Genomic DNA, 23,017 nt, shown 5'->3' with positions numbered 1-23,017 from the left:
TTATAGTATGCTTTCATACTGAATGGTAAAGACTCCCTTAGTTGATGGATATTGACATTTCTCTCTTTTTCCAAGCATTTTTTTTATGCAATCATAAGCACATACAGTTGCCCCCCGTACAACTAGATCACTGAAAAACAAACATAACTTTGCTGTACACACACTTAATGATTTCATCACAAGCCATAACATATGGTCATACTGTATATCTTAAATGATTACAGAATGAATCGATGTGCTGTGTTGTGACATGGGGGATATATAAACACACATGTAGTTAATGAATGGTAATGTACTGTACAGACCCCCAGACCCAGAACAATTTAAACACCTTACAGACTCGTCACTTTAAATCAGTGCCGTCCTGACCGCCTGTGATGGCCGTCTCGTAGTGATTGTTTCAATCAAATCATAAAAAACAAAAATCTCTTTATTCTGTAATATAGCTCTGTTTCTGTGAAACACTGAGCATTCAGGGGTTGTGGTGGGAATATTATAGTTTACCCATTTAATAAAGTAAGAAAAGTTTTGGCCATGGTAAGGAAACGCACTAGATAAAGACAGACTATCCTCTTTGCGCATGTAGGACAATTAATAGTGCACAAAGGCATCCTCCTCAAAGCCAAGCATGGTGTTGAGGATGTTGTAGTGACCACAGTGTGGACATCTCCATTTGAAAAACAGTCTGATGCATACTCAGAAACAATGTTGACTGGTTGATAATTCATTGTACAGCACACAATTGTCTAAAATACTCCTTAAGCACTGGATTTTAGGGGTAGGAGGTTTACTATATAAGCTTCCAAGAATAAACCTGACAATATTGTAATACGTGTTGCTGATAAATCTATGCTCTCATATTTAGTCTCTCATGTGTCATGTAAAGAAACCATCTTCCTGATGGTTGTGCAACTGAGCAAACATAATTGCTCATTTGAGCACATTTTACTCCTTGCCCCACCATCAACACACACTTTATTGAATTCAAACTAAATGGTAAAGACAAGATTGTTTTTCCTGTCTTCCTGCAATATGATAAATTTCCTTGGAACACCTCAACAATAGCCTGCACTTGTTTTGAACCAAGTTAAGTTCAAGTACAGTAGAAATGTTGTCTTTTCATCAAATTCAATAATTGTTCTAATTTTTACTTGCAATGTTACACTTTACGTTATACCAGTGATTTACAGTTGAGGGTCTAGTGTGAATTAGCTCAGAACTGGAAATGGAAACCCCCCAAACCAATACTGTGGTGTCAAACATATGAAATATTTTAAAATGTTCAGGGAAATGATCGCTTATCTATGTTCTTCATGCAGGTGCTGGGCTGTGCTGAAAATTGTTCCCCAGGTGTCTGTGAGAAAAGTCTTGGAGGATGAAATCTCAAATAACAGCATGACATTTTCACAAGTGACTGTGCCAGTTTACACATTTATCTACTCCAATATCTCTCTGGAGGAGTAAGTACATGCTTTTGAAATGTATTGTCTGGTCAACAAGAGTGGTTTTAATGTTTTCCAAAGCAACACTACTGAACAGTCCAACAAGAATAGTACTTATTTTTAAACGCTAGGTAAAACATTTTTTATCTGGATCTGTGCAATGAAGTCTTTGAGAGCAAGTGGATAAATTTCAAATTTGTCACTTAAGAAATTAACTAAACGATTACAGTATAGTTACTTTTTAGCCTTGCTTATTTCAAAAACTGCTGTTTTCAATGGTGTTGTCTTGTATAAAAAGCTAAATGATTGTTTAACCAGCATTTTTTTTTTTTTTTTAACTAGTAATAACTACTGTGGTTGCTGTCACTCTTCAGAGACGTTTTTTGCAAGTGAATTATATCTGTTATTCTTCTTCTTCTTCTTCTTCTTCTTATTTGTTATGGACACTTGTGTCCATATAGTCATCAATGTATTATTCATCTATTGTCTGTTGCCACTGATGATGTTACTGAAATTACTTGAGTACATTTTCACAAAAAACTGATATAGAAGAATGAAGGTCCACAAACCTATTGCAAGGCCACCTGTTTGCGACAGATAACACAAATTTTACTTTGTTCTTGCTGAAACCTGATATTGGTAGGAAATTAAGAATTAGAGGGCAATTTTTTTTTTGTCTATTATTTATATATCACTTGGTTTTGCTATTTAAAATAGCCCGGGCGACTTGTTTAACAGAATTATTGCTGGTAAAGCACAGTATGGTACAATCAGCTTCAGACGTCTTGGAATAAGTATCATAATCAATTTAAATAGTTTTTAAATCGCATTGCTTAATCCAAACAACGATTCATTGAAGGCCATACACAAGATCATAAACAAAATACTTTCTTTCGTTTTTTAGTATTATTCACTCCAGTGATATACACTATTTGTTAAAAAAATCATCACACATTCATAGACAGGTATCTGTTATGTCATATGAATATCCTTGGCTCTGCAGAACAATGCTTCCATCTGCAGGATGGCATGGGCCATTGTTGGCTGAAATGTGATACTTAAAATGGCATCAGAATCCTTTATGGCACTATCAGGAGATGATGTTGTACATACCAATTATATTTTCAAGGGGATGTAAAGTTGGCTGAGACCCTATACAGCTGTTTAATTCTCACAAACACCTTACATAACTAAATGTGATGTCTAAATATTCTAGGGAAGAGATCTAGACTGTTTACAGCATAATAAGTTGTGGGGTTATTACTGTACCCATTTTAAACTAAACGTGGTACGGTATTGGATGTTGCTTCGTAGTCAGTGTCTAACCCAGGATTTGAGACCTGAATCCCATGGCTCACCATACTTATACTCAAGACCTGCATCTCCGTATTTAAATGCCAGACACCGATTGGCTCTATTGGTTCAGTGCACCTACATCAGACAATATGTATCTTTTCAACGCAATGCAAAACTATGGGAGGAAGCCATGGGACCACTGAAGCATGAGAAAATACGAAGCATCCAATTTTCAAGCAAAGCTGTGGAACATTTTAAAAATTACAGGTTGGATGCGGAAGGATTCGCACAATTCAGAGCAACTGAGAGGAATGCTGTAGAGGCATTTTCAAAAATAAATAGTTTCTAAATTAATTTGATCCAGTCTTTTTTTTTTTTTTTCTGAAAGCACTAAAGGAAGTCTGCTGGAACAGCACTATTACCTGTGTGTATAGTACTTTTGATGGGAAATTGGGGCTTTTGCATAATCTGTATTGAAATTGGAAAGGGTTTCTTAACAGGTGGCAAACCAGACAAAATATCCTTCTTGCAACTAGTTACACAGTATATGTATATGATAATATTGAATTTTGACATTGGAAACAAATATTACAGCCCAAATTTTTAATAACTAATATGTTGTCTAAACATAAGTATATTAATTTATTTGGAATATGCACATTATAAATGACTATGTTTTCATGTTACTGCTCAATTTTCCTTCTTGTGTACATGTTTCACGCAACCCACAAAAGCAACCTGATTAGACCATTTCTTGAGGTGTTATACATGCACACTGTTTAACGTTGTAGCATTGTGGACTGCTTGCCTTCCGGCCTGGATGAATCTTAGTTATCTGTTAGGGCATCTGGATCAATCTGGTGGTGAATCCTTCTGTAGTTAGGTCAACCATAACCAGAAGCCTCTATCTTACATCCAAATTTATTATGGAGTTGACTACACTATACTTAAAAATCCCTTTTCAGCATATTTGTGCACAAGGATCACAATTTTGCATTCACCCTGTATGTTTCTGTTTCTCAGATTGCTGTATTAAGATGCTTCAATATTGTTTTGTACATTAATTCACTTGAACCTTACTGCTCTTGACAGTGTGCATCTGCACTAATCAGATAGATTGTCCAATTCCTTGCTTGTGGTTGTATTTCTATCCTCAGTGTTTTGTGCAAAAAATTGCCTTTTTTAATGCACTGTGTCACGTGTTGAATAAAAGTCTTCAGGTACATGCTGCTAAAAAAAGCCTCAAGTGCCAAATTCAGCTAAAAGGGACGGAATCAAAACTCGACAGTTGATGCAATGAGACATGCAGCTAACATTTTCGGACAGTGTTTGTTGATAAGTAAATATGGCTCACTTTGAAACTGCAGTTATATTTGATTCACCCTCCTGTCAGAGTATTTAGGCCTACCTACTGCAAGTATACCCCATAACCTCCCAGTCTTTTCTTTCACCTTAGGAAGTGTCTGTAATTGCATTTTGTATGTAGAGCACTAGCACCAGCGTGGCAACAAACACTCAACAATATTATGCAATTTTAGAATTTTTCATTGGTTAATGATTACAAGATTTTATTTGAAGATAACTTCCATGCTTTTTTAAGAATAAAATGTAATCAGGCATTGTTAATGTCATATCCGCCACATGAGCATACAGTAACAACTTTTTTTTCACACATTTTTACAAATATCCAGAAAACTGCTTATGTAAATCTTCCTTTTTTTTTTCTGTGACCTTAGGAAACAACTTTTTTCTTAAATCCATTTGGTTGGGCTTAACTTGAATCTTCACATTCTGGGTAAACTGTCTATTTTGTTATATCCACTAAGGAGCTTAATTGACTTGAAACAGAGCAGCAGTAATGGATTTGGATGCATAGAGCCCTTGCTGGATGTACTCTTTCATCACGAGATTAAAAAAAAAAAACTATTTTTGGCTTGTAGTATTTACAATTTAAAACTGTGCTGTCAAATTAATACAGCCTGTTGGCTTTGAGATATTGGAGTGTAATACAGTTGACCAAAAAGCCAGGTGCTAATCACCACCATTCAAAAAGGATGAGTACTCTGTGCTAGTAATCTCATTCAGTGTATTTCTCGATGTTACACTATATCAAAACACAGGGAGTTTTTTTTTTGTTTGTTTGTTTGGTTGGTTTTTTGGCAGCTGTGATATGGTTAGATCAATTCAATGGATCAATTGTCTTCAGATTTCTGACATGATTCACTCAGTCAAATTTGAATAATGTTATTATCCAGTACAAATAAAACAGTTTGTTTTTACAACATTTCTACTGTGTTTCAGAAGTGGATAACAATACAAATACTTAATATATTCTTCACTAATCATTTTAACACATGTATTTTCCTTCATGTTTACAAACCATTCTAATAAAGGTTACATTATACCCCCAGGCAAGCTTTATTTTTCTTTGACACCCATGTCTAGTTTAACCTTTCTTTTTTTTTCCTTTTTTTACAGATCAGAAAAATTAGGCGAAATAGCAACAATTCCACTAACAAAGGTAAGCCCAAGCTTAGAAATAACCCCCCACAATGTTGATGGGAAAACCTTCCAAGGCCCTGGGATCAGTTGAAGTACTGCTAATTACTAAATACTTAAATAGCCTACACATTGTACACCTTAAATGAACAGTGAGTGTCTTAGGTACAGACTGATTCAGCAATTAAAAACTGCAGAACATGATTTATTTTATTTAAGTGGCGATTAGTCGACCTATTCTTTATTAAGAGAGAGAGAGATATACTGTGTGTGTGTGGACAGGGAGCATACTTACTTCCATACTTAATGTGTAGAATATTTAACTGTTTTGTTCCTATTAATATATGGAGATAGGTATACATGTGTATATACCTCATATATTTAAGCAAAGACTACAATAGCCGTAAGAAATCCTTGAGAGATAAATAATGAAAAAGTTTGAATATCGCGTGCCTCTGGTCTAGAATAACCAGAGGTGACGGGAACCTGTATCAACGCTGTACTGAGGTGTCAGCATTTTACAATTGGGTGTAACAACTGGAACAGTTATTTTTAGACCCATATTTCAGAAATCAAGTAGATAAAATAAGATAAACATTTATTTAAAAGAGAGCTCAATCACAACAAACAAATAAAGGATACTTGTGGCCTTACACAGATCTTTTTTTGCAAACTGATGCACTTTTGTTTCAAAACGTCAGTCTCATTCGCTCATGCAATAGGAAGGAGGACAGTTAGACGAGCTGATTTTGGATTAAACCATTCAATATACGGTGGGGGGGAGTTACACATATGATTAATAAAAGTAATATAGCTAAAGTTAGACGGAACCCATTATATACTCACCGTTACGAGTCGCGAGTTAAAGTTATGTAACTAATGTAGAATAATAAACTGTGGTTCATTTGAGTGTATGGGGAAACGGGGACCGCAGGGGTGAGGGTAGATAATAGCGACCCCTCGCTTCTAAATATAGCACAACACTCCTGTGTGTGGCTAGATAGATATCTATTCTGAATCTATGCCCACAAGAGGGTGCCAATAAAATGAATATTTCTTAACAATAATATTGTTTTCAGGCATTTTATTTTATAGTGACATTTTTGTCCCTCTTTGCCTGTTTAGAACCAAAAAACACCTCAATGCTGAGATGAAATTCAGTGCAGTCAAACAGTGTTTGCTCTATTAGATCTCAAATGCATCGCTTCTTAATTGGCTCCAGTCCAAACATTGCATTTAAGCAGATAGTCATTTTTATTAAAAGGAGTCGGAGGAAGCATAGTTGCAGATTTAGTTTTTACTAACGTGTCTTTTATTAAGTACCGCAGTTAGAAGGTTCTCGACATTTTTTGAATCCCGCCCCACCTTAGCAGTTTTGTCCCCCACCCGTCACAATAGCAAGAATTAAAAAAAAAAAAAAAAAAAAAAAACACACACCAGACACCAACCAGTCATAGTAAATTTGCTAAAATTCCAGTGCATATTATCCTGTGTATAGCTGCCATCCCTTGCATAGAACACCATCTAATCCCAACATCAAAAAAAAAAAAACACACACACATTCCTTGTGCTTTTTCTAAAATGGATCATCGTACATTACATAAATCGCTCCAACCTTCTGTGGCTGTGCTTCTGTTTTTAATAAATAGTCTGTCACTTACCACAGACAGCACACTGAGGTTCATCTCCACTGCCAACAAATGTAAATCCAATTTCCGAGTAACTTTCTTCATATTTCCAAACTTTCTGTATTTTAGACAATGATATATGGGCACAATTGCTTTCTTCATGCACCACAAACCGATCCTTTATATGTACTGAATACAGTACAATGCAGCAGAAATCTGAACCTTTACTTATTCTTAACAAACAAAATTGCCAGTAAGTACCGATATCATGGGTAAAATATAAACATTAAAAACAATTACAAAAAATACATTCGGGAGTGTAAAATTAAAATGTAGACATTTTTATTTTTAATTTATTGCAATAACACTGTATTATTAGAATGCTTTTTGAAAAACACCCCTAGAAAGGTTGAACCCCCCCCCCCCACCCACACCCCCCCACCCCGTTTTCTTGAACGACTGCTCTCAAAATATTTATTTGTACCCTTTTCAATAAATTGAAAAAAATATATATACTTTGTTGTATCATTGCTTGTGCTCTGTTTCTGTAAATCAGTACAGAGGTAGAGAATCAAGTGTGACTTGCTCATTAATAATTTATTAGTTTAAACAGTCAAGACACACATCTGCATACATTTCTTTTTGTCAAGTTGCAGAAACACAGACTCAATGCAAAATAGAGTACTGCAGCTCTAATCTTATAATCTCGTTCCTCCCTCATTTTAAATACTTATTTTCAATTGCCACAGTAGTTAAGCATTTTCTTCTTGAAAATACCTTTTGATCAGAGTAACATTATTGAACTCATAAATCCCACTTATCCAGTTTTCACTTAACTGGTACTGCTATTTCCTATCCTAAACTATTCTGTACATGCTGCTGAACTATGCCATGGAAACATTTTCTTCATACTGGTACTTAATTGTGTTCTGTACAGCTGATTTTTTTTTTTTCTAGCTTGTTTTTTGTTTTGTTTTTTCACACAGTATTGACTCCATTGGTTCGCGAAACTATGTTATAATTCAGTTGTGCAAATACTAATGTGAGAGATTGTATATGAGTACACATTCGACCAAGGAAAATAACAGCAAGCTCCATACTACCATTTGTAATGTTGCCAAAATCATCGATATATGATATTATCCACTTGCACAGTGTTAACAAACTGTTGGTTATATAGCTTCTGCAAATAAATTAAGATAATCCAGTCTATATTGATAATGAAATAGCATCAAGGTGTTGCTCCTGCAGTTTGTAAATTAAGTCCATGTGCTTCTTGTTTGTACTGATTATTTTTGTTGCATTTCACTTGGTGCATTGAGCCAGAACGGTGGAAATAATAGGTTATTAAAGCAATATCTGGGTTTGATGTTCTCATGATAACTTTGGAGTCCATTACATTTGAACTACTGTAACAGATACACTGAGTAATGACTTCCTGCGGTTTTAATGAAAACATGTAGCAATTGTGAAGCTATTGCTCATAAGTGTTACATTTTTAGAGAATGCAAGAACGTGCATATTAAAGTGTGGGTTTGCTTTTCATTTATTAAAGCTGCTTCCTTTCACAAATAATAGAACATTTGAATGTGGTGTAACAAGCAAATGGCCTTATCTACCACATTTGCAGAAATCTTGTGAAAAGAGATACAGCCCCCACTGCTGGCTTTGATTTAATCAGGACAGTCTTAGTATGGTTCTCCTCAGCACATCTACTCAGATACTCCACAGGTGTAAGTCCATTTAATCACATAGGTGTAGCTTTTGGAAATATTTTATTCTATAAAGAAAGACAGACACATTCTCATACAACCATGTCCTCTGGGAAAGGAGAAAGGGAGAGAAGACCTAGCAAGTGAACATTTGTGCTTGTGTTCATTTACAAGGCAAGCTGAATCAGACATCATGAATTTGTACATCTTAAGGTTTGTCATCCAGAAAAGGTATATCATTACACAAGCAACTGGTAACTACAGCTGTTTATTTCATATGTCCTTTACCGGGGATTCATACATTATTAGAATGTTAGAACAGTGCCTAAGATGCATTTAATTTTTAGAAGATCTAGATTGTGAGCAGCATAGTCTACCAATTGACCAGCACTGACAATTCTTTTCCCAGTTTTTGTTCCATGGAGGGCCTTTGATCTTATTGTATATAAATATAAATAAAATTATGTATAGATTTGGCTTTTGCTTATGAGTGAATGAGAATGGAGAGACATTTTTGGCTTGGGCAATGTTGAGGATTTCTGCTTTTATTTTATTTATCAATAAAAGCACACTGTGTTGTAGCGTCCCCCTCTCCAGGCCAGTTGCTTATCTGTTGAGACATCGAAAACCCTTCATAAGATGGAGATAGCATTGTCATGCTCTGTAATCAGCCCCAGTTAAGTACCTTAAAAGAGATCTTGTGGTATCTGGAGAGTTAGCTCCTTTACAGACAGTCCTTTGATCAAAGCAATGTCAAGGTTTGACAATTTTTACTGAAGGGTAATCAGCAGCTCAATGGAAGCCCTTAACACCAATGGTTATGCTGAAAGGCAATGCAAGCTAATCTACATTTGGCTACAGAATCGTAACTGGTAAAGAGTAATAAATATCTGAAGCTTCCACTTATCTCTAAACACACCGCAATTATGGGCTGAACAGTCGCAACGATTCTGGTCCTGTCAAGCATAACAGAAAGACACTCTGGCACCTAACTTTAAACACTCAGTCATAGTAGTAATAAAAATAAATTAATACAAGAAGTCTGTATCAATGTCTTTAAATAGAAAGTACAAATGTTGCGAGCATTAGCATGTATTAAAACAAAAGGAAGAGCAGGCTCCCAGGTTTATCTTTTATCAGGGCTTACTAATTTGTATGGTGAATCACTCCTATAAATATTTAGGTATATGGCTCGATGAGCATCTTACATTTAATTATCACGTTGATAAACTGCTTTCAAAATTAGGACTTAAACTAGGTTTCCTTTTTAGAAATAAGAAGTTTCTTTTCTCAGGCTAGCAGATTAAAGTTAATGACTGTTGCTATTCTGTCTGGTTTGGACTATGACGATTTTTTTGCTTCAGAATTTGATGTACTGTATGATTCATGCTACCGTTTCGTTTTAAAGTGGCCTTTTTTGACACATCATTGCCAGATGTATAAAAAACTAAGATGGGTCTCATCGAAGGGTTTATCACTGGTACTGCTCTGTTTTTAAAGTTATTACAGATATGGTTCCCAATTATCTTAATACTTTGTCAGAAAGGTAAATACTGCCTATAGTTTGCAATCTCATGTTTCTGGTAGTTTGGTAGATCTAAGGATACAGACACAATTAGGAGAATTGGCTTTTTCTTATCAGCTCCCAAAAACGTGGAACACCTTTTTCACAATTGTAGAATGGAATTTGATAACTTGTCATTTTTTGGTTGTAAAGACCGTATTAGGGATTTGCTTAAACCTCCTTGCCATTGCTTTTCTTTTAGCCCACATTGGAAAGAAAAAAAAAAAAAAACACAATTGCTGCTCCTTTGTTTATTTGATGTTATTGTCTAAGGCTCGACCATACAAATTTTAATTGTGTTATTTTGTGTATAATTGTGTCTGTGTATGACAGGACCCCCTTGTAAATGAGGCCTCAGCCTCAATGGATTAATTTCCTGTATGTATAAATAAATAAATAAATAAATAAAAGTCTGATTCATTCAGTATTAAAATGTTAGAACATTGCATAAGAAACATTTAATTTTTAGAAGATCTCCAATGTTCACATTGGATGTTGCAATATCCAATTGCTAAATTTGACCAAGGTTAATTTTACTCTATGGCAATGCTAAAATTGTCATTTAAACCAGGCCTGAAGGTTAAAAAGTGATTTCATTATTGTGCATTTTGTCCAGTTCCTTCTGCTGTCAGGATACAGAGAAAGAGAGTTGAAATGAAGCAAAATAATACAAGTAAGAACTGGAGCAATTAAGTAAGTATTAACTGTCAAATTGACTTGCCTCCTGGGACAGTAAATCCAAGACATTTAAAATAATTTGTATGTAACTTAAGACCAGACAGTGAGAAAGAAAAAACTAAAATGAAACCCAAGTGTAAGAGAGGGAGTAAAGGGCAAAAAGAGAGCTAAAGTATATCTCTAAGTAAATGGAGGGAAAAAACAACGTAGCAAAGAAAATACTAGGATACAGAAGTCCTTAACAGAAACTATATGAGGCTGTACAAAAGTTAAGAGAGTTGAAATAGTATATAAGAAAATCAATAACATAACATAAAATAAAGTAAGAAAGAAAAACAGTATGAGCCAAAAGACATATCAGAAGTCTAGGCAGCATGGCCCAGAGTACAAAACACTAAACATTAAGGCTGACCCAGCAAGAGAGATACTATAATGAAAGGTGGTGCGTTGGTGTTCATGAATTTCAGCAACATGGAGTAAATAATTTAACAGTTAACAAATCGTTAGGTAGGTAAAGTATTGAGACTGCTTTTGGCACTATCAGGGTTTTCAATTACAAGTGTCCTGGAGCCTGTAGCAGGAAGCAGGGCTCTTGCAGAGTGTAATTAGATAATATGAAGACTTAAGAATGTTACACAGCGTGGGACCTGGCTTCACACTCTGAGGAAGTCAAATCTTGAAGAGCTTGACAAAGATGAGTAGACAAACACTTGGCAAATGCTTCTTTTAGGGGTGAGTTTCTTACTACCTGATTACCCTGCCATTGTTTATCTCATCAAAGACCAATGAACCTAAAACCACTAATGTTGTATCAGCGGCTTCTAGAATTAATTTAGGTTAGACACAAGACCTCCCTTTTCTCATGTTTTTCCCATGGTTATACTATATATGTATGTAGTGCACCATAGCTTACCACTGTTTGTCCTGTTTTATTAATATGCTTTACCATATTTCTTTAGGTTTTACAGTGCTTATCTATGCTTTATCATGCTTCCACCATTTTTACACTGTGCACTGCTTTTACTGTGGTAAACTTGCACAAGGGTTACAGAAAGCATTACGATATGTAACACAACTGAAATTGGCTAAAATCCAACCTGTAGTGAGACTTTAAAGAGGAGTGTTTATATACATTTGTTTATTATATAAAAAGTAATTCATTCTTGGCTTGTATTTTAGAGCAGAAAGAAAAAAGTGGGATCTGGACTCCTGACAACAGAAGAGAAAGTGCTGCTTCATATTGTTTGGCTCGCTTCCTTTTCAAATGATGTTATAAATGCCTTTTTGTTTACTACTTAGGTGTATTCATCCTATTTTTTTTTTTTTTTTTTTATTTAGTGACCAATTATTATTTGTGTTTATTTTCCCTTAATTTGGAATGTCCAGTTATGTTTTTTCTCCTCACCGTGGCGAGTCCCCACACTGTACGGGCGTTCTGAGGACATGTGAGTGTCCTTCGACCTCACAAGCATGAAGCCAGAATCGCTTTTACGTCGAGCAATCCAGAGCAGAGGTGGGTGGGCTACAGATCCCGGAGAACAGGGACCAGCCCTCTTCTTATCCACTCCTGAATGTGCTCGGTGTCTGGCCAGTAAGATTCGCTGTTGCGCGATGAGGAGAAGCAATCCCTACCGGTTTCCCATCCCCAATGTGACACCCCCCTCGGGGAAGTTCAGCAAAGTTCAGCTTCTTTACACAGCCTGGGTATTCATCATATTTTCGCAGTTTTAATACGTTGACAGCAATAAGGTTCTGAAGGGCTATTATCTGTTAGGCTGATGCCGAAAAGTACATTCGCCCTTGGGTTTGCCTTTTGTTTAGTTTTTCATCTCTTGGTGGACCAGATTGTATTGGTGTAGTGTACTTTAGTTGAAGATACCTATTTCTGATGTCTGCTGTTCATTTATCTTTGGGTTCCATCTGTCTTAAGGGATGAAATTGGGGTCTTTCTAGCGGCTGTAGAAATAAATCAAAATAAATTAAACTGTGACTCTGTTGGCCCCATTTAGGGTTGTGTTGAAGGTAGAAAGTGACGTAATCAGTGTCTGATTTCACAAGATGCAGAGATATGTATGTATAGTCAGATGTAAAGTCAGAAAGAGGGCATTACTTATTTGAATAATTTAGGTAAAAATGGTTGAATACCATATTACTTCAATTTGGCGCCGCCCTCGTATTTATGTATAAATGTTCTAAAATGTCATTTATACTGTATGTTAGTTGATTCCAACTACTGCACCTCCGTCCATCTGAACTGCTCTCTTCACAATCTATTCACTGCTACTGCTACTGGTACGTTTAAACACTGATCTTGGAATTTGAAGGCACAGTCTATCAAATACTGAAAATGCAGTCAAATATGTGTGCATGTGATTCAGTGTGTAAATTAACAGGTGAGAGCTTATTTAAGCTAGAAGAGCATGTAATAAGCAAGGACTATGTTGTGTTTGTCTTACTGGTGGTGCTCTGGAGTTCAAATACAGCAGAACTGTTCTGTAATTATTTATCTGCTGAGTATCGCTCTGACCCAAGGTAAATGATAAATCCTACTCTCTGAATTATTTCTAGTTAACACAGAGGGTACCTGTCAGATTTAAAAAGACTAACTACTGATGCAGCGCTTTTATCACAACATAAGCTGTGTAGTACAAGCATTGAGTTTAATCTTTCTTTTCTTGGGAGCTTTTAGTTGTCATAACTGAACAATGAATGACTAAGCAACAATGGGCCTTTGCTACAACAGCAATGAACTATCAAAGGCTGACTGTGGGTATAACTTAGTGTTAGTCTTTTCATCTTGCCCTTAACACGATAAGATTTGTGAAAAATGCATTTGCATGCAGTCAACTGTGAAATCCTGTTTTGGTACAATTGCGTTCATTGTTTAGTGTACCTGTGTCTTGAAAATTGAAGTTTTCTGTACATATACACTATTTTCATATAATTTAGTATGTGTTTTTTTTTTTTTTTTTTTTTTTTTTTTTTTTGTTACCTTGTGTACCTGTATAACCTGAAGTCAAACATAACAAACATTTTGGTTACTCAAAGCTACATAATGAAAACTTGGTAGTGTTAAACATAGTAGTTCCCAAACCGAAAATGCAAATGGATGTTACATTGCTAACGAAAGGTTAATAAAAAATAAAATAATAAATCCCTTAGCACTCAAGAGAGCAGAAATGCCACAGAGGGAGCTGAATACTGTGGGCTTAGGCAACATGGGGAATAACACAAGCTGTGTGTTGGAGTGAATTCAAACCTGAGACTTTTTATGTTTAAGAAACGTTAGATTACTCACCAAAGCCCTGGTTCCCTGAAAGAAAAGACAACCAACAACATGCTTATGGGATATGCCTGCCTGTTGGTAGGTATTACTGAGCACTTTATATCAGAGCTGCCGATAGGCCCTTCCTGGGGTAACGTCCTCGCCTACCGAGGTATCAAAACAGTCAACCCACGGAAGCCATTCCACTTCTTGCAGCAAACCCATGAGGGCGACCGATGCGATCTCGCAAGGTTTGTTGGTCGTCTTCTCTTTCAGGGAACCTGGGTTACAGTAAGTAACGTAATGTTCATTTTCAATTTGAAGACGACCAACAACATACTTATGGTAAAGTATACCAGAGCAGTCGTGAGGGAACAGCAGCATAAGAGGGACAACCTGAAGGACCCTCATGGCTAATGAAGGACAGGAAGGATCTGTCACATCAAGGTGATAGAACCTAGAGAAAGTATGCGGTGTAGCCAAGCTAGCCACAGTATATATATCGGACAGTGAGGCCCCTCTGAAGAGGGCCCAAAATGTAGCCAACACTCTGGTAGAATGCGCGGCTACCCTCCCAGGTGGGGGCAAACTGGCACTATCATATGCAGTCGAGGCTGTGTCCACAACCCAGTGCAACAGTCTCTGCTTCGAGAGGGGTTGTCCTCTCTTGTCACAGACAAGAGCTGGTCAGAAAGTTCTTGTCCTATCCACGTAGCATCTCAATGCCCACGCCGGGCAGAGAAAGTTCAATCTTCTATCCTCCTCTGAAGAAAACAGGTGGATGAAAAGACTCTAGGTCCACAGACTGGTTCATGTGGAAGGCTGTGATCACCTTGGGGAGGAAAGCAGGGTGACCCACTTGGCGAAGGTGATAGCCAAGAGGAAGGCTGTCTTCATAGACAGATACTTTTGTATGGGCTCAAACGGGGCCTTCGTGAGAGCCTCAAGTACAATATCAAGGCTTCATTCAGGGAGAACAGCCCTCCTTGGAAGGCATAATTGGCGAGCAGCCTTGTGAAACCGGGTTGCCAAGAAATGCCCACCCGGAGATACTAAGTCAATGGGGCCATGGCACGCAGAAATGGCTGTCAAGTACACCTTCAGTGTAGAAGGTGACCTACCGGCATCGAGCAGTTCTTGCAAAAACTGGAAGATAACTGGATAGGGAAAGAGACTGGGTCATGAAACTTTTCAGACACCAGTTCTGAAAATGTCTAATTTGTAGGTGTATAACGACCTAGTGCAGCCTGCCCTACCATTCTGCAACATACCCACTACCGCGTCAGATAGCCCTGAGGCTGACCAGTGGTCCCGTTCAGGGTCCAGACCCATAATTGGAACATACCTGGTTCCAGATGCCAGACAGTGTCTTTTGCATGACTGAGGAGATCCAAGCAAAGTGGGATCTCCCAGGGCTTGCCTTGTAAGAGTTGGCACAGGTTTAAAAACCAGATTCTCCTGGGCCACCAGGGGCAACTAGGAGAACTGTCGCTTTCTCTAATCAGACCTTCTCTAGGAAGGCCGGGAGCAACGGTATCAGCGGGAACGCGTAAAACAGTGGCAGGAGTACCACAGGGGGCAGTGTGTCATCTCCACCAAGGCGAAGAGATCGACCTGTGCCTTCCCGAACCATTCCCAAATGCGCTCCTCCACCTGAGGGCGGAGCTGCCACTCCAACTGATGCAAACCCTCCCTCAAAAGGAGGTCCGCTGCCCAGTTTGCCATTCCAGGAAGATGTGTTGCCTGTAGGGACAGCAGGTTCCTTTGAGCCCAAATCAAGAGCTGAAAGGCTATGCAATGTAACCCCAGGGACCGAAGGCCACCATAATGGTTGCCATACGCTACCACTGGTGTGTTGTTCGTCCGGACCAACATGTGTTCCTTGTAGCATCGGGAGAAAGTGCTGAAGGGCAATCAGCCTGCAGCTCCAGCATTTTTATGTGCAGGGACGTCCAACGGCCCAACCAGGTGCCGCGGACTCCTCTGCCTTCCCAGACTTTCCCACCAACCCACATTGGAGGCGTCCATCGTCACTTCCTGACGGGTCACCACTGCTCCCATCCGCACACCTTCGGGTAGGTGAGAGGCACACCTCCACCAGCGCAGGGCCATCGAACACAAGCTCGACACTGTCAGCCGACGGTGTCTGTCGTGCTCTGGAGGCAAGTGGAAAGCATTGAGCCACACTTAAAGTGGGTGCATGCAAAGTAAGCCCAGCTCGATGACTGATACGGCTTCAGCCATCAGACCCAACAATTTCTGACATAACACCAAGGTGACCTCCGATCCCTATTGAAACCGAGAGAGGCAACCTTTAATAGGCAACTTTTAATTGTCCGACAGGTATGCGCACATCATACTGGAGTCCAGCCGGAGCCCCAAGTACGTTGTGCACTGCACTGGTGTAAGCTGATTCTTTGCATCGTTGATGAACAAATCAATCCAATTCTCTGATCCCCTGCAACCGCAAGGGGGCCAGGATAGCATCCAAGCACTTTGAAAATATACGAGGAGCTAAGGAGAGGCAGAAAGGTAGCATAGAAAACTCGTAATTTGGAACCTCCCCTCCCTCAAACTCTGAGGAGCCGTCATCCATCTTGATTAGAACCCCTCTCCACAGGAGGCTGCCTAGGGTGACGGCCCTGGAACTGCTGCCTAGAACGCTGTTGCATGGGCGCCCCACGCCCTACGTTCCTCCTACCTTGCAGGGGAGGGGGCCAATTGCCTGCAACCGTGGGTGCCTGTAGGCATTGCCTCAGATCACCGGGCAGAGCCGTGGAAACCGGAAGCATCCTGGTAATGGTGCTTGCATGGGGAGGTTGCCAACTGCTTGACCTGCCCCGCGCTGGAGCACAGGGAGGAAGTACTGGAACCACTTGCCGAGTCACCTCGCGTTCACGGTAGGAGTGCTGCAAGATCTCTTCACAGCTGGCCCAAAGGTATGCCCCAGGGATATCGACGCATCCAGTAGTGCTGCTTTGTCTGCACCTGGAACCCTCGCCAGTGACAGCCATAGCTGTCTGCAAACTACCACCAGACTTGCCAGGCTCTGGCCTAGGGCTTGCCTTTGAAGGCCAGAGATCTAGAACAGTGTGCCGGAGATGAGACGCAACTTCGAAGCCACTGACTCTGGGAGTGGTGCTTCCCTGAGGATGTCGTCCATCTACGGCATTAGTTTGCCCACTGTGTTAGCCAAACGGGTTACCTGTGCCTCCGCTGCATATGCCCTCCTCAAGTGTGTCTCCATAACCCTGCACTGCTGGTTCGGGTACACAGGGTCCTTTGGTAAACCCCCTACCGACAGGGTCTTGACTAAGGCCGCAATGGTGGAGTCGACTGGGGGAAACCCTGCCAAGCCCAGCTTCTCTGTGCTGAGAGGCTTGCTTCAACACATTTGGCATTGAGGCCAGATGATCCTGAGAGGAGTGTAGCACCTCCGTGAAATTGGAGAAAGCTGGGAAGGGTTGCTGGCAGGGAGCTGCAACCTGCTTCGGGAACATAGACCGGCGTGGCTCGGCCACTGCTGTCCAGAGGACCTGCAAGAGGGTTGCAGCATATCCCATCAGCACCGACATAGAGCTCGAAAGCAGGGGCAGACTAGCTTCCGGGGCAACCTCGGAGCTAGGCTCCGCCTAGCTATCATCTTTGATAGCTTCTCGTTCACCCTGATCCCCCCGTGCGGGAGTCAGGGGCAGGTAATGGGGTGAGTAATAGCAGAGCCGGGGCTGCAGCTGGAGCCTCAGGTGCCTGCTGCCTTGTCGGGAGCTCCGGGACCTAGGCCATCTATGCCTTGAGGTCCATTATGTCCCTCGTCTGCTTTGATCGCCTAACCCATCTTGCTTGTGGAGATAGGGAGCAGTTGCACACAGGGGATGCCCTACGAGGGGCTCTGGGATAACCGGAGGAGCGGGGGACCTGGGGCTTCAAGGGCCGCTGACAGCTCGACCACAGGAGATACCGAACCAAGGTACTGAAGCATCAAGGGCACCGGGGTACTAAGTACCACTTGCAACAGCTAGCACCATGCACCAAGAGTACCGGGTGGCGTGTGCACTGAGCACCGCGCACCTTTTACCTTATGATGCTTAGTGCAGAGTGCACCAAGCACCATGTGCATGTAGTGTATGGTTACCGTGTGCACTGAGGCACCGAAGTACCAAGTGCACAAGTGCAAAGCACCGGGCTAAAGCAGCGGTGCCTGTCCTGACCGCGTGTAGTCACACACCTGCGCAGCATGTAGCATAAACCAGGGTGACACACAGGCTTTAAACTGCAGTGCAGCTATTCCGCAGCACAACACCGGCCAAGCGAGATTGTGCGATCAGGTCACACACAAGTGGACGTGTAACAACAACAGTCGAATATTGTTTATTTTTTTAATTTTTGCCCAACTGCACGTAAGCAGTCGGCAGAATCGCTCAACGGCGGAGGAACTGCGTTTTCCCCAAGAAGACAAGAAGAAGCTGCTGAAGAAAAGATTATTCCTGATTCCACGAAGCGGCAAGCCAGCTTTCAGTACGAATGCAGGGGAACTGCAGTCAACCCGGAAAAGCTATTTTAGTATACGCTCAGTTGTTAACTCAGAAGGTCTTACCTTACCGCAATAAGATGCAAAAAGAGGAATGGCTTCCATGGGTTGACTATTTTGATCGCTCGGTAGGCGGGACCGAGGATGTCACCACAGGAAGAGGCCTATCAGCAACTCTGATATAAAGAGCTCAGTAATACCTACCAATAGACAGGCATATCCCATAAGTATGTTGTTGGTCATCTTCGAATTAAAAGGGAACAGTTCATACCACATTCACCCCTTATTTTAAAGATTTGACTTTGTGACAATAAGCACAGTTGACTATCAGGCATTAACCAATAACCTAGCAAAATAGGCATACCTGGCATCCAGTAATAATAATAGAACTGAAATGAAGCATTGATACAAGTATTCCACATTAAATATTGCAATAAGGAGCAAAATAAAAATAAATGAATAAATAAATAAATAAAAACAAGATATAGGCCCGTACTAAATTGCAGAATAAATAATAAACAGTACCATGACTGGTATTAGAGCTGCTATTGTCACCACTTGAACATTATTCCCCGGGGGTGATTTTTAAAAACTGTTTTCAACAGCTCCCATTTGTAGTTTCTTTGTGTATGCCTTATGATTTTTTTTTTTTTTTAAATGGTTATCATCTTATGCTATCCTCATCACCTGCTACATTGTATTTCCCAACTATCATTTTGAATTCAACACTACGACTTGCCTGTTCTTGAATAATATGGAATAACTATTCTCCTAACATAGTGTGTAATATATTTTATAACAGTGTGTAAGAAGAATTAGAAGTCAATTAGAATGATATATTATGATATGTGCAGCCATTATACATCACAGCATCTGCACTGTGTTTTGTAATACTGCCTAAGTCAGGTTGACAAATGTTTCGGCTAGTGCCTTATTCCTTGTACTAGAGTGCACTGAAGGCGGCACTGAAGGAAGGTTTTGAAGTTGTTGATTGGTTACATTAACAGCTCAAACATTCAATTAACATGTCTATGCAATAGGAAATGCATGCTATATTTGAGGGAAAATACACTTATACATGCTATATTGCCGTTGTCTCATTTTATTATAAGTGTGTTTCAATTGTATGTATTTTATTTAATAGTGTAGGTAGTTATCAGCTTGCCATTTATTTTCCATATTGACTAGTAGTACATCTTATTTTTGGCTTCACCAGCTTTTACTGTAGCTTTCCTTGTTCTGTTACCATGCTATTTCATGACTTCACAAATCTGGTTAATCCATGGCTAGGGCATGTTGGCAATCGGTTGTACATATTTTACTGCCCTCAGTATTTCACTGCACTTTTTTGTTTGTTTGTTTCTTTGTGAGAGTGAAATAACAAAAGGGCATTGTATTTTTATACATGATAAAGAAATTCATAAAGCTTTTATGTAATATTTCCTATGTGAAGGAATTGTGAACGTGCTTCTTGAGTTTATATTTAGAACAAGGTTCTACATCATGGGGCATGAAGGAGAATTAATATTAAACTGACATTTTGAAACTCGTGCGTCTTGGATTAAAATATTTCCCTCTTCTCTCAAGGGGCAGTGTGAGATGGTTCTGAATGTTAATTTACAGAAACATCACATATGCTTTTAACAATATTAAACAGTGTATAGAAGAAACGTTGACCAGTGCTTTAAATCAATTGTATTATATCTTGTTAACTTTGCTAACATTATTTGCTAACAGGTCCGACTTGTAAAATATATGTTTTAACATTATTTCAGACCATGCGGATACAGTATGTAAAATACAACGCTATAAGAAGCTGTGTAGTAGGTTACATGGCCTGATCGCTGACAGTAGATCCTGATCATTGGAGCAAGGTACAACATTGGAAGCGAATTGGTACCTGGATGCACATTTTCACAAAAGGCACAGTTTGGTTGCTTTTATTAACATAACTAAACAATACAGTTAAGGATGTCCATGTGATAGAAGGTGTATTATAGTAAAAATCTGATGCTGTTTAGAACATTAAGTGAGCAATGTTATTTAGGTTGCAGTAGAAAAAACATAATTAGCAAACTGATTCTGCTGAGATTAGGATTCATAGTTTGTAATCTCTTTTTCCTGAATTTGCCTCTGCAGAATTTGTATTAAATATTTTTCTATTAAGCCTCTTTTCTTTTGTGAATCTGTACTTGAGCTCCTGCTCCTGAGTGGTCCCAGCCTAGGCAGAATAAACCCAGGATATTAAAATGTAATTTGTTCAGAGCTTTGCCTTCAGGGCTAGCAGTGAGACACTGCCATCAGCTAGAAAATTTGTGATCTAATTTAGGAGCAGTGAGGTGTTCAGTTATTTCTCTAGGGACTGGAAGCATTGAACTTCATTCCTTTTGTACTGTACAGTTGTAGAAATAAAGTTGAGCCAGTAATATGATGTGTTCAGCACCAAAGAGCTAGATAATACATAATAAACAGTGTAAAGAATGCAATAACTGGTGAGAGGGATTTTACTGTACATAAGTGTATGAATGCTTTTTATTTATTTCATGTGTTTTAAAAACATTACACTGTAATACTGTTCATTTAATGCAAAGTGAAGTAAACTGCTGTGCTTCAACAAGAATAAAGCCTAACCCTTACTATTTCTTCGGTTACAGAACTTGTTAATCCATCATTGCAGGAAAAGATATGTGTGCTTTTGAGAGGACACACTTATTTTAAACTCTGCAAACAAATACAGTGTATATACACTTTGTAGGAAGAAATCTGTTCTTGGTTGTGTTTTCATTAAATATTCTTACTACAGTTTTACAGTAATGCCAGGAGAGGATTGTTCCTGGTTCTAGGCCTCAGTGAAGGTATTTGCTAAGGGGGACTAGAAAGCTACTAAAAAAGCTAAAAAAAAAAAAATACATACATGATTCATTCAGCTTAAAATAAGCTGAAATCATAACAAAATACACATATTTTGTAATACGGTGTATCAGTGCTACATTTGGAATAGTTATTTGTCATTATGTGCTTATTGAATAATTCACATACAATCAGAAATGTGATCCATAATTCAATTCAGGGGGGCAGTAATTGATGATATGTGCTTAACAGAAAGACTGGAGTAGACCAGAGCACTAAGAACATGAACCAAAGTGATTTCTTATTTACAGATGAATACGTGCAACCGTGCCTTGTAGTTTGAGGTATAATACATAGACACAACCAGTATAAAATCTTCTTTTAATTACTGTTGTTAATTAGATTAAATCCCAGGAATACTGTTCAATACACGGTCTTACCAATGCCTAAGGCTCTGTAAAAAGATCTTCTGAGCTTGAAATATAAATTGTGTTTCATTCTGAAATGTTGTAACGATATGTCCCTCAAGGAAAGAGTGGTCTTTGAAACGTTACCTTTTTGAATTGCTGGAACCCAGAGGATGAGCAGTAGGTGCAGGCTGTATTCTTCTAACCAAGGGCAAGGAGAAGTAAGAGCATGATGCCTCTAACGGCTTGACTTTCAAAGGTCCACAATCCAGTCCACGGCCTTTTACATACAACGGTTATACTAGTATGTCGTTGTTGTTATCTGCATGGGTTAAAAAAAAAAAAAAAAAAATCAAATTTCAGTCAAACCGAGATGTCCTGATTGTTGATTTTTGTTGATTGTTGCACTGAGAAAAATACACTAAGATGTTTAAAATAGACCCAGATATGGGTCTAACTGTTTTTGGTCTAAAAATCATGTATCACTTCTAGCTGCATCAACAACCCTTTTACCAGGTGGAAAATAGCACATTTTAAAGTGTTTATTTTCCATGTACTGCTAGGTTTGTTTTCACATTTTATATTTAATTTGATCAAAAGTAACTGAGGCACAAATGACTGAGTTTTTGTGCACATGCTTGATGATTTGTTTTTAGAAATAATCTTTTGTACAATTTAGTATTTTGCCATATAGAGCGTCAGTGCCACCTAATGGCAAAAGGCGGCATTTTGTTTATACTTGACATATCAATCATGGTTAATATCCCAGCTCTTTTCAATAGTGCCATGGGATCTTAAATGTTTCCAAAGTAGATAGACAACACTTACTTAGCCATCAGTACACTTCTTACAGCACTTGATGTTCACTGGAGGTCTCCCGAGTGACTAGCATCGACCTGGCATAGCTTCAGATCTGTGACTAGAATCCTAAAGTCAAGCTCACCAGATCTTTCTCTGCTGTATATTGTATGACATATAAAACAAATACTACAATTATACACATGTACAGTAAAATCTTATTACTGTACAATATAAAAGTATAAATAATGGTATATACCAGTATATAAATGCACAGCCTTAAATTACCTATTAGAAGGATAAGATCATTTACAACACTAAAATACTGTACTACTTGAAATTACCAAGAA

At 38.9% G+C, this 23,017-nt stretch overlaps 1 protein-coding gene and 1 long non-coding RNA gene across 4 annotated transcripts in view; one reads left to right on the top strand and one right to left on the bottom strand.

Moving 5' to 3' along the window:
* LOC121326787 overlaps positions 1-22,933 on the bottom strand; it is a 37,085-nt gene extending 14,152 nt beyond the window's left edge. The window contains exons 1-2 of the long non-coding RNA XR_005951503.1: positions 22,698-22,933; positions 22,017-22,191 (exon numbers count right to left, since the gene is read on the bottom strand). This is a non-coding gene — a long non-coding RNA (uncharacterized LOC121326787). The remainder of the gene's footprint in view (positions 1-22,016; positions 22,192-22,697) is intronic.
* Positions 1-23,017, top strand: part of si:ch211-51h4.2 — a 77,563-nt gene that overhangs the window by 45,931 nt on the left and 8,615 nt on the right. For all 3 annotated transcript variants that reach the window (XM_041270287.1, XM_041270288.1, XM_041270289.1), the window contains exons 7-8: positions 1,320-1,460; positions 5,217-5,259. In XM_041270287.1, the coding sequence (XP_041126221.1) occupies positions 1,320-1,460; positions 5,217-5,259 (184 nt within the window). The remainder of the gene's footprint in view (positions 1-1,319; positions 1,461-5,216; positions 5,260-23,017) is intronic.

This window comes from Polyodon spathula, chromosome 14 (assembly GCF_017654505.1).
Source record: "Polyodon spathula isolate WHYD16114869_AA chromosome 14, ASM1765450v1, whole genome shotgun sequence".
NCBI classification, from domain to species: domain Eukaryota; kingdom Metazoa; phylum Chordata; class Actinopteri; order Acipenseriformes; family Polyodontidae; genus Polyodon; species Polyodon spathula.
This window is presented reverse-complemented; position numbering and strand designations above follow the sequence as displayed.